Genomic DNA, 12,066 nt, shown 5'->3' with positions numbered 1-12,066 from the left:
CGTTAAAAACAGTAAAAACTGTTTAAAAACTGTAATAAGTAAAATGTCTCGGCAATCTAGTAGTTGCGCCCCAAAATCAAGTTATATATGTCCTGGAAAATTAATACATTCACTTATTTTCCTACCTGAAGCATGTTGAAATAAACTACAAACAGCATTAACCTAGCTTACATACTTCATTGTGTACAAGATGCACTCATACCGTTGACATTTGAATTCTTGTCCTGACTAGAATATAATGGTATGTTGTCAACATTAATATTGGACATACATGTAACGAACACACAAACATATACACACACAAACAAACACACACTCACATACACACCAGGGCAGTAGCCTGGAGAGCAGCTGCCCCCCCCCCCCCTCCTCCGAGAAGGCCCCTGGACTGCTATTATGTAAATTTATGTAAATTACCCAATTCCAGCTAGCTGTTAGTCAGGTTCTTCCCCTTCGCAAATTGGCAAGGCTACGGCCCTGAATTTGTAAATGTGTTTGCAAGCTCTTAGAACTATTAGTGACAAAAATTAAGCACACTCGCGCTAGACATATATGCAGTGCACTGTTCCGATGTTCTATCATCAGACCATGCACAAAAATAAATAATGCACAGGAAACGTGTCAGTCTTCAAGTTGAGTTCGTTCACGGTCGATTATTGCGTTATCGGAACACGCCACGTCACTGCACAGTTATTCAGATGTCAACACTCTTATCTATCGACAAGATTGGCGCCGAAGAGGAAATGAGTAAAAAAAATCATCAGTAATAAAGTTATAAATAACACTTCGTAAACTTTTATATCTCGCCGTAGTGAAGTCTGTTTATTAAAAGGGTTTTGAGCAATATCGCTTGGGTGCTCAAGCGTATTAGGAGTGTCATTAATTTTCAATAAGTATAGAGAATGAAAGAATTGTATCGCCACTTTTTCTTATCGATTAACATTAATCAGAAGTGGCCTATACCTAAACCTAAACCTAAACGTCGTGCTTGGCATCTATCCACTTTGCACGTCTGTCCCGTATACAGTAGTCAATATATACCAGAAAGGATAGTACTATACGCGTTCCAAGCCGGCGCGAAGACTCGAGCGCGCTCGACATCGCGATTTCGGCCACTCCCGAGGCGTGTCATGTGATGACAGTAAATGTTTATTCTAATTTTTATTTTCATATCACAAAACATTAACCTCTATCCCCTCATCGGCCCTTGCATTGTGGTGCATCAATTTTCCTATGTATTCTATGTTTAAAAATTTTAAATTAAGGAACCGGCAACTGATATTTTGTAATTGTTGTAAAACAAGCGAAATGATAGCTTTTATAGCTTCTGTGTAAATTAAACAAACGTGAGACAGTACGGTGCGCAAAACCCTAGATAGGTTGTTCAAATATCTATTTGATATTTACACAGGTGTGAAAGTACATATTTTGTTGTTGTTGTTGTTTTTTGTTTTGAAAATAAATATTGTTGTTACTAAAGAGCAAAAGCAGTTCTCAATATAATTGTCAATATTTGATCTCCCATGTATTTCAAATCTTTCTGTGTTCGACTTGGATATGCCGGTTGTGCTGTGTTTCGTTTTATTTGTGTTCTGATCGGAAATGAAAATAAGCGAAATGTGTCTTGTACCTCCTTCCCTAGCCTATTGTAATGGCTGTCCAAGTGTTTTTTTTCACACTAGCATGTTGCTGTCGTTTGCATGTAAAGTAACTGTCGATTCACTTCGATTTGCAGCACTAATGGTCTGTACAAACGACACACCATTTGCAGACACCACAGCTGTCTTAGCCCTGCGACTGAGCAATTTCTGTATCGATCTCCTCACTTGGCGGTTTCCAACACCGTACAAGAGCGGGTTCAAAGCGGAGTTCAGAAAAACGATAAAGTTGGTGAAGTTGGACACGATGCTCGGTACCGTGACGCCATCGGTCGCGTCATCAATTACAATACATATCAGTCCGGGTAGTGTACACACCAGGAAACACCCCATTGTGACGCACAGCACCTTTGCAGCTTTCCTCTGATCGACCGTCGCCGTCGGCGGCGCTGTGTTTCCCAGGGACCGACCGGATGGATTGTTCGCCTCAGTGGGAATTCGGCGTGAGGGTTCTACACATCGGTTGATATCGCGTATCTTCTTGACGTGTTCGCTGGCCGTGCAAAATATCAGTCCATAGAGCACCAACATTATTGTAACTGGATAAAAAGGAACAAATAGAAAGAAATTTTGTAATGGCTTTCCCCGTATTTCGAGATCCCCAAAAAGGAGAGGAGTAACTTTTTGCCTGATATATCACCGGTACAGTGGCATGTCGTGAAAGACTTCCAGACCAACTCAAGAGACTTAACATCTGCACAGTATCGCAGCGGCTGGCAGAATGGGAAATGTGTGCGCCCGGGTATGTGTATCTCGTAAAATATGGCATGATAACTTCCAGACGTTCGACCCAAAACCTACACTAGGTCCGGCAACAAAATCACGAAGACATGCATTTGAGCTGCTTGGTTATCGTCGATTTCAAGTTTAGACAAAAATTAAATTTGTAAAATGATGATGAGGTGCATCTAGATATCTTACACAAAATAAATTGTTTGTAAACAAGAAACTCGCACAGGCGCAGTTCCAACGACCATTTCCCTTTAATATAGGCCCAATAAATTTTGTATGACAAACACATGTCTTCCCCCGATGATTGATCAATGACTAATCATTGGGACCTTTTCAGGATGGTTTAGGTTGAAAAAGTGATACTTTGATTCATTCAGAAGACTTGTGACACACAAAAAAGGTTTCATCGGTCATTAAATAGGTATTTTCGTGCAAACATAAACGATTTGACATGATCAAAAGACAGCGACAAAATGAAACATGTATTTCACCTTTTCATCCTATAAGATTATCAAATCAATTATGCTCGAATTACATAAACACAACAACCGTAAGCGTTGTAACTGTTCCTGCATCGATATCGCGCATGCAATCTCTTTGAAATGCTAAAAACTACCATAAAACTATCACCAACATTTAATCGGCCTCCAAAAGAACATGAACACCTAATTTTAGAAGGTGATTTAGATAAAGGTGCGATATAGTGGTACATTTTTAGAAACTGAATCAAATCCCGTCATATTTCACCGAGGGTCTGCCAAGCTACTTATTTATGTCTATGTCGCTAATGTTTTACGCATGGAGGAAATTGCAAGTTGAACACTCTGTAATACCCTACTTTTTTAATTCCATTCTCCTGCTATTTGAGCTGCCCCTTCCTATTCGATTCCCGTGTTTTTCCAGAGCTCGCTAAAGTTGAATCTCTTTTCCTTCGCTGCAAGTCTGCCTTTAATTCTGATATTTTTTTGCTCGTTTCTTAACTTACAATCCCCGTTTCAATGCGTATTCAACAAAGTAATTTCTTTCTGCCATTTTCGAATATTAGGTCCCCCAGTTATTAATTTTGTGGCGGCCAGACCCTCATCCCGATTAAAACGTCAAGCCTTTTAATCATACGTCGAACATCTGACATTGTCCCCACCAAAATCTAAGTCCACGACATTTCAGTGGATGCCGACGTGCAAGTTTTTCTTGGCGTTCTGAAAGCTCACAATTTATTTTTTCGGTTTTCACGAAGCACGTATTCTATTTTCCCTACCTGATATCTTTTTGCCGAGCTGGATGTTAACATTTTGTCTTACAAACATTAGAGTGGCAAAATTGTTTGAATATTTTATTTCGCAGTTCCAAATCCAAGGTTGAATAAAAGAAAATTTAGGGCCAGCGGGGAATGAAGTATGATGATGTTAAAATCAAGATATATATATATATATATATATATATATATATATATATATATATATATATATATATATACACAAAATGTATACAATATATATATATATATATATATATAATCCTTTCTAATGATTACACATAATTGCATGATTTGGTATTACATTTTCCCTGTACATATGAAACAGACACCAAACCACAATAGGGGAAGACTATAGGCTGTTGTTCTCATTGTTAGTATTATTAAAATCATTACAATGATACAGTCACCTTCAATCTAAATATGCCCATATATGGTAAAAGGGGCGTTCCTTGATATTCAAACTGCTCATGTGAGGGCGCTGTTTTTAAGAAAGCGGCCGCCCTCTTAAAATCTGTGATTGGTGAGATTTTTTCTTTTTTCTTTCCATGGTAACTGTGGCAAAACGGGTGACAGTATACCTTTAAGTCCGTAAATCACGTTTTGAGAATGCTTCTGGGAAACATCCGGTTTTAATGGAATCATAATTATGATATCGTATGCCTTAATATCGAGTGTCACAAGACTTCTTATTGTGCTGTGTAAGATGTGGGCGAAGGATTGACTGATGTCTATGCAATAATTGTTGCCTTTTAGGCCGAACAAAAAATGTGCTATTCCGATAACCCGACCTATCCTATTTTTTACCTGCTGACCCTAAACTTTTTTTGAGCTACACGTAAACACGGAATTAAAAAAAAGAAGGAAAGAAAAAACCCGTAAAATCACGCGTTCGTTACTTGGCATTTGATTTTTGCTTGAACGAGGATGTCATTTATATTTTTTTTCCTTTTATATGTATGATACATTTTTCTGGAAATGTCGTGGCCAGTGTTTGACCATCCTGAACCCCTGAAAAATGCATATTTAAAAATAACAATATCATCCTGCCGACCTACCTACCCTATTTTTGAAAACCATGTTATCGGAACAGCAAACTTTATTTTTGTTGCCTTATAATTTTTTTATACTCACCCGGAATAGCGTACCATAATATACTCATGAACATGACATAGGAAAGGGTCATATAGGCCCCATAGCCACACAACCTCTCCAACACGACTCCCATATCTCTCGCCTCTGACTTCCGCCATCCAAATAACGGAGCGAAACCGGCCATAATTGCAAGTAGCCAGCATACTAGTATACCCCTAACAGCTCTCTTCTTTGTCATCAGTGCTGGGTACCTGCGACCAGTCGGGAAAAATAAACGAGAAAGATGTTAATTCACCGTCACACGGGAAGGGATTGTGTTTTCCGACAAGCGATAAAGGTGGGCGTTTCTCACCAAGGGCGGGACCATTAGACTTGGGGTGAGGTCAGGATTAGTTATCCAACTTTGTTATTCATGTTTCAAGATGTGAGGCAGAGCACTCACACTTTTGTCTGTAGTGATCGAGTCACTTGCCCACGTCATCATACGTGCAAACAATAGATCGCGCACACTCTGCGACGCGCGTGTCCACTCTACGGGACAGTGCAATCTCCACACAGAGATTGAAGCGCAGTGCAGTGGGGCAGCGGGGCGGCGTGGATAATGCGAACCAAGCTAGAGGGTCTCCGAGTCGTTGACCGCGGTTATACTTTTCCACGCCGCTACAATCTCTGTCCCGGAGATTGGGGACAGTGCTCACTGTAAAAATTACACCGTGATTTTGATGGAACCTATTTTCATACAACTTATTGTCAGAGCTTTTAGCATGAAAACGGACGTCGTTAGTGATGATTAAATAATCATTATATTATCTTCGGGTTGTAAGTTTTAAATTTTTGAATGTTGATATATTTACAAAGTATTTAAAAATCCCCCAAAAATAATTTGAAAAGGACATATTTCTCATCAAATTGTGATTTTCCCCATTTTACATATGGAGGGGGTGATGTTAAAGGTATACAGTCACCTGTAATCTAAGGGGCGTTCCTTGGCATTCAAAATGCCCATGTGGGGGCGCTGTTTTTAAAAAGCGGCCACCCACTTAAAATCTGTGATTGGTTGGATTGTCTCTTTCCATGGTAACTGTGACAAAATTGGAACAGGTAACAGTATTCCTTTATGCGATGTAGCATTGTAAATAACTTGGTGAGCCCATATTTTTATTTGATGCATATAATGTGCAATATCTGAACAATAATTAATGTAAAAATAAACAAAATTTTTGGATTGGAAGTCTAAATAATTCTACAAAGTATGGATAAGGCGTGGTCATTGCTTTTAAGTTTGGAACAACTTTATCTGTTGAGTAAACCCACAGAGTACAGCATTAAGTTTCCTGGGGCTGGAGAAGGGTGGGGAGGGATGGGTTTTATGTGCAACGGTTTACTTCATTTGATTTTATCAATTTTGACTGTGATATTTCAAATAAAGATATCCACTCCAAACAGTCTGACTGCTTTCTTTATTACTACAAGTAATTTTATTCATTTGACTGTGGTATTTCAAATAAAGATTTCGACTCCAAGCAAACCGTCTGACTGCTTTCTATATTGCCTACAAGTCCATATCTCCTCTCCAACTTGTGTATACACCACTGTAATTGCTCCGCAAACATTGCCAACTGGCTAATCCGCTGTGCGTATCAGCGGATTAATTAATTGATTGAGTCAGCACCACAGCCGTCATACAGTAGTAAAAAAAAGAGCTTATTTTACAACGTGTGACGGCTATGCTGTTAACTTAAGCAATTAATTAATCCGCTGATACGCACAGCGGATTAGCTAGTTGGCAATCTTTGCGGAGCAATTACAGTGTACGTGGTGTATACACAAGTTGGAGAGGAGATATGGACTTGTAGTAATAAAGAACGCAGTCAGGCGGTTTTGAGTTGAAATCTTTATTTGAAATATCACAGTCAAAATAAATGAAATCAAATAAAGTAAACCATACAAAAAAAAAAACACGGACGTGGTCGGTTACATAATTTCCAAAATCAGCTGGATTCACACACGGCTATTTCATTTGTGTGCAATTCCTGCGACTACTGCATGCCGCAGCTAAGTATAGCCATGGACGGTAAAAATAGACTTTTTACATCCATGGTGTAGCTGACAGAATTATGCGTATCGGCGTTCAGTAATGCGTTGTAGAATGGCACACCACAATTTTATGTATGAAAATGTGAACGAGCTCGAGGCTCCCTCTACTCACAGGCGCACGACGACTTTATAAATTACTTGTCTGTAATTTTAATATTGAAACATGCATTTTATTAATACAGTGAACAGTGAACAGCGCCCCGTGCACGGTTGTGGCCGCTCAGCTCTACTGTTAACGTTACTTATACAATCGGCGAAATTTAAAATCACTTGTCTGTAATTTTAATGTTGAACATGAATATTATTGATAACTGTGAAAACGGAATTCATGCTTGCAGCTTTTGAGACATAACAGTGAGCAGCGCCCCGTGCACGGATGTGGCCCCTAGGCTGTCTTGTACACCTTACACTCAAGATAGGAAAGTATTGGGAAAATGATTTTTAAATTCGACAAAATAAACGGTTATTGGCCATCCTCGAGTCGGAAAGTCAAACTTAAACGGAATGAAGGGAACAATTTTAAAAAAATCAATCGATTGGCTTCCTTACTTGTAAATTCAATATCGGCCCTATCTACGGCTGATAATTCGCTAAATGTGTTTTTACGGACAAGCCCCGTTCCGGCGCCATTTTCAGTTATATAGCTGGAAAGTTGACACATGCGCACACTTTCCCTTTAAACCATTGCGTCATTGTGAGTTGTTATGATGAATAATGGCCTTCAAAATGGCGGTGGAACAGGAGTTGTCCGGAGGTAAGATTTAGCGACTTACAAGCAACAACATGGCCCGGTGCAGTTTTTATGGTTCAAGAACCCAGTCGATCGATTTGATACCATACATGCGACAACACAGAGAAGTTTGAATCTCAAGAGTTGCCAACAACGTTTTATTTTACGGATTTATCTAAATTATTTTCCGACTACTTTCTCAGCTTGGCTATAATGTGTGAATGACAGCCGAGCGGCCACAGCTGTGCTCTGGGCGCTGCTCACTGTATGTTTCAAAAGTTGCCCGCGTGATTTCTGTTTGCGCAGTTATTGATAAAATACATGTTTCACCATTAAATTACAGACAAGGAATTTCAAATTCGCCGTGCGCCTATGCCCCACCTTACTATCCAAAAGTTTGTGTTGCGTTCGTGTTTGTTTCGTTTCGGATATGTGTGAAATAGGATCCCTACGTTTTTACTATCCGATTGTTTGTGTTACAATAGTGTTTGTTTCGTTTCGGATTTGTGCAGGGAAGTTTAAATTAATGTGTACGATAATGTTTGTTTGTATGGGGAGCTGAAAACTCATGGTGAGACGCAGTGTAAAAACTGCCTGATGACAATTATTAACGCACATTTACCAAATAATAAAGTAATGATAGGCTCGCACGATCATACAGTACCCCAATCGCTTGTTTTCCGAAACACGTTGGCCGGCCTTGCCGAAGTGAACACCGTGTTTACTACATTACGGCCGCCGACCGGCGTGTATCACGGTATTTACTGCAGCACGGCCGGCCAGTGTGTATCGGAAAACAAGCAACTGTGTAACGTACCAAGTAATTCGCCACGAATAACATCACACACAAGAAGCAGACGATGTACTATAGATTCAATACGGAGAGAGTTGGTATGGAGTTGTTAATGTTTTTTCACGGCATTTGCTTGTCACAGAATACATCGATGTGCCGTTTTTCCCTTTGCCGGCACGCGTAGAACATTCAATCATTCTGTGCCGCGTGCCGCGCACCATGTCAATCATGACAAGGTGTTAACATCATAGCCATCTTTTTTTACGTTATCAGGGTATACTGGACATAAAATTTCTCTCCGGGAGGTCCATTGTGTTGATCAACTCGTTCTCACCTTTGGCTGTAATCCGGCAAACGGCGGTTTTTCATCGCCGTTTGGGGATTAGGCGAGATATGAACCTACAAAGTTTGTGCCGGCTTGGCTTGGCATGCAGCGGAAAAATAGCCTCAAACTTTCATTTATTATTCAATGTGGTTCACATGTATATAAAACAAGTCCAGCATTTCAAGACAGGAACTGAAAGTAAATATATCGGGTTGGGCAAACATTTACGGGAGATTCATAACTTCTGTCATTTAAATGGGATAAAGTGGGTGTATTTCAATTCCTTCTAGCTGCCAAATTAATCTGGTGACATATCTCATCTTCACATATGTCTTACTGTTAGAGAAAATAATGAAAATTGCTGGTAAAAAATTACGTTGCTCGATCGCCCTTGACAGTTTGCAAAAGGCTAGAACTTGTCACTGTTCTCGAGTGCTACAGATTTGTCCATTTTGCAGTCCCTCCAAAATTATACTGATCCGTCCCTCAATCAATACTCTGTGAAACGATCCGGTAAACGCGACTTAAGATGTTACTCCCAAGAAGAGTTTTTAGGCTACAAGGCAAGTCTTTTAGATCTTCTGTGTAAGATTTTAACGACGTGGACGAAGGATAGGGAAGTTGTGATTTTATTGTTAAATGTCGTCACTTTATGGTCCTTAAACAAGGCGAATTTGCGTTTGCTAATTCTGCTTCTGTCGCAGTAAACGCCATTAACACATCAACTTCCGCCGAAAGGGTAATAGGGTATTTTGAACATTACGAAAGTTCAAATACTGACAGTATACTTCTAGGTTGTGCAAACACATTGATAGTGTAGTAGTTGCGACGCCTCATTTACTGAGAGGTGTTACGAGTTCTCCTAAAAATTTTATTCATTCCACAAAGAATTTTATAACTGATTTACGGCGGTAAGGAGAAGTACATGTAAGTTTACAGCAGCTGTAACGTTTTACAACACTTTCAGTGTATTTGTTATAGTAGGCAAGTCCTTTATTCTTGCTCTCCTTATGTTGATATACCACTTTCAGTCCGACAACCCGATATGTACCGGTATGTTACTGAAGGCTATCTTATGCAATCATGTTATAGTGGTCCGGTCGGTTGGGCACTTTATCTCGTTTTCCATTGTCGACAATAACATAATTATTTGACATGTCCCACATTCACGCAGTAACGATAAGCTCAGACTTTAGACTTAGAACCTGGCCATGCGTTTTGTAAATAGGGCAAAAGAAAGGCCATACTCAAAGTCGTTCAATTGCTTCTTACTCAAAAGATGGGCCCGCTTAACTTTACTGGAAAATACATATAAATTATGGCATGCACAGGTTCTAAGTTTAACAAGCCCTAACGATTCATATATTTTATCTAATATTGCTGTGCGGGGTGTGTTTCTTGTCCAGAGTTGTTGTTCTTCTTTCGTTAGCGGGATTGAAGTTATCCTTGCTTGTCGACAATTCTCTCCGTTGAGATGCAAATAATAGTATATGACTTCAGAATGACTCAAGTGTGAAGACAATGACTTTGCCGCTTTGACGTCTGCACCGTAACCATCAGACAGAGCAAAAATTCGCGAATAACTTCCCCATTTATACATTTCTAGAAACTAAAAAGAGAAAAGGATTTGTTTCTCATCAGAGTCCGACCTGGACTTGCCGCGACTACCTTGATCGCTTGATTAAAGTTTAAAACCATACAAAAATAAGACCATGTATCACGCAATGTCGGTCGGGTGGCATTCAGTCACGCGCTGCAAAAGTCCTGAGTTTGTAAACAGTAGAGTTATCGTCGGTCGAACTGGCTACGTGTTAGAATTATCGCAAGCATGTAAACATTTCTTTTTATGCTGTTTTCATGTGGATTGTTTGATATTGTGAGATAACTTTGAAAATAAAGGGGAAAACACGAAAACATATTACAAAATCTTGACACCACAAATTTTGGAAAAAGACTCAGGATGAGAAACAAGTCTGTATTTTTTTGCTTTAATGGACGAAGAGACTTAGTAACGTAAGATTGTGGAGCGGAACAAACATCAATTGCATAGGAAAAACGAAGCTGCTCAATATCGAATATACCTGTATCAAAACTTTTACGTCCATCGAACGCTAGAGACATTACTCACCTTAGGGGAAACGTTATCGCTATATAGCGGTCGATGGCGATAAGCAGGAGATGGACAACCGATGCTAGAATGAAAAACGCCGTGACGGAACGACTGAGAATGCAATGCAGGACAGTCCCGTGGCCGTTATTTTGCTCGGCGACGTATATGGGTACATTCACCGCTCCGACGAGTAGGTCAGCGATCGCCAGGGAAAAAATGAATACGTGCGTGATTGTGTGAAGATGTCGGTTGCGGTACAGAGCTGTCATCACGATCAAGTTCAGTGCGATGCACGGGACGGAGATGACAACCAGACCCACCAGACTTATCCAGTTGACAGCCATCGCGCATGACAACGGTCGGTAAACTGTTGCTGGGTGCTTTTGTATGACTTCTGCAAATGATAAGTTCTGCGGGAGGACTGTCTCTATTTCTCTCAAAAGGGAAATACCTGCAGTACACCTGTATCAATAGGCCTCGGTGTATGACTTGACATCGACTTCCACTTTTGTGGTTGAAAATTCATTATATATTCGCCAAATGACAGCTCCGAAATCCAATGTAAGAAAACTTACTTCTTCATCTTCAATGACGGTGCTGCTGTGATCCGCCAATCGCTTTCAATATTTCCATCAACGTTGGTTGAGGTCAGTATATCGCGGTTCGGTATTGGAAAAGCTTGTCTGCGAAATAGCTGAAGAATCCTACAATTCCAACCTTCAGCTTTGTTTCCTTGTTTGCTGTTTTACGAGTACAACTATTGCGTTCACGGATTCCCTCTGCGATACTGAGGTTTCGCGACGTAATGCTCTCTGAAACGGAAGTGTGTGTGTGCTCGATTAATGCGGCCACGATTGTATCCCAAGCCTGTCTTAAAAAAAAAATTGAATGAACCACTGAGCGTGGGTGAATTCAGCCTCGCTTTCAAACCGGATAGAAAACGGAAAAGCGCTGTGCTCAAGCATTGCTTTAAGGTAGTATGTGCCTCGAAAGTGAAAGACTTAAACTTTTGCTCAAACTTTCCACAGGTACTCTTTCAACCATTCTCTTCCAAATTCAAGTGGTCGCCGTACAAATTTTGGTAAACAGAAACAAATAACCCAAGATTTACCGATATTTAAAATTAAAAATGGCCGCCATCCCTGTATTAACTCTATCACGGTTACTCTGCCATGAAGAGTAACCGTGATTCTATGGCGTAAATTAAAATTTTCAATTTTCGAAAAATAAACCCAGTGAAAAGTTTTCTTACACTAAGAGTTTTAACATGA

General features: G+C 40.0%; 1 protein-coding gene across 1 annotated transcript; it reads right to left on the bottom strand.

Moving 5' to 3' along the window:
• Positions 1–801: 801 nt before the first annotated feature.
• LOC139146117 (alpha-1A adrenergic receptor-like) lies at positions 802–11,669 on the bottom strand. Its single transcript, XM_070717548.1, has 3 exons — positions 10,814–11,669; positions 4,780–4,991; positions 802–2,197 (listed from the first exon to the last, which is right to left on the bottom strand). The coding sequence occupies exons 1-3, from the start codon at positions 11,137–11,139 to the stop codon at positions 1,674–1,676; spliced, it is 1,062 nt and encodes a 353-aa protein (XP_070573649.1). The 5' UTR covers positions 11,140–11,669; the 3' UTR covers positions 802–1,673.
• Positions 11,670–12,066: the final 397 nt, after the last annotated feature.

Source organism: Ptychodera flava, chromosome 12, assembly GCF_041260155.1.
Source record: "Ptychodera flava strain L36383 chromosome 12, AS_Pfla_20210202, whole genome shotgun sequence".
NCBI classification, from domain to species: Eukaryota; Metazoa; Hemichordata; class Enteropneusta; family Ptychoderidae; genus Ptychodera; species Ptychodera flava.
This window is presented reverse-complemented; position numbering and strand designations above follow the sequence as displayed.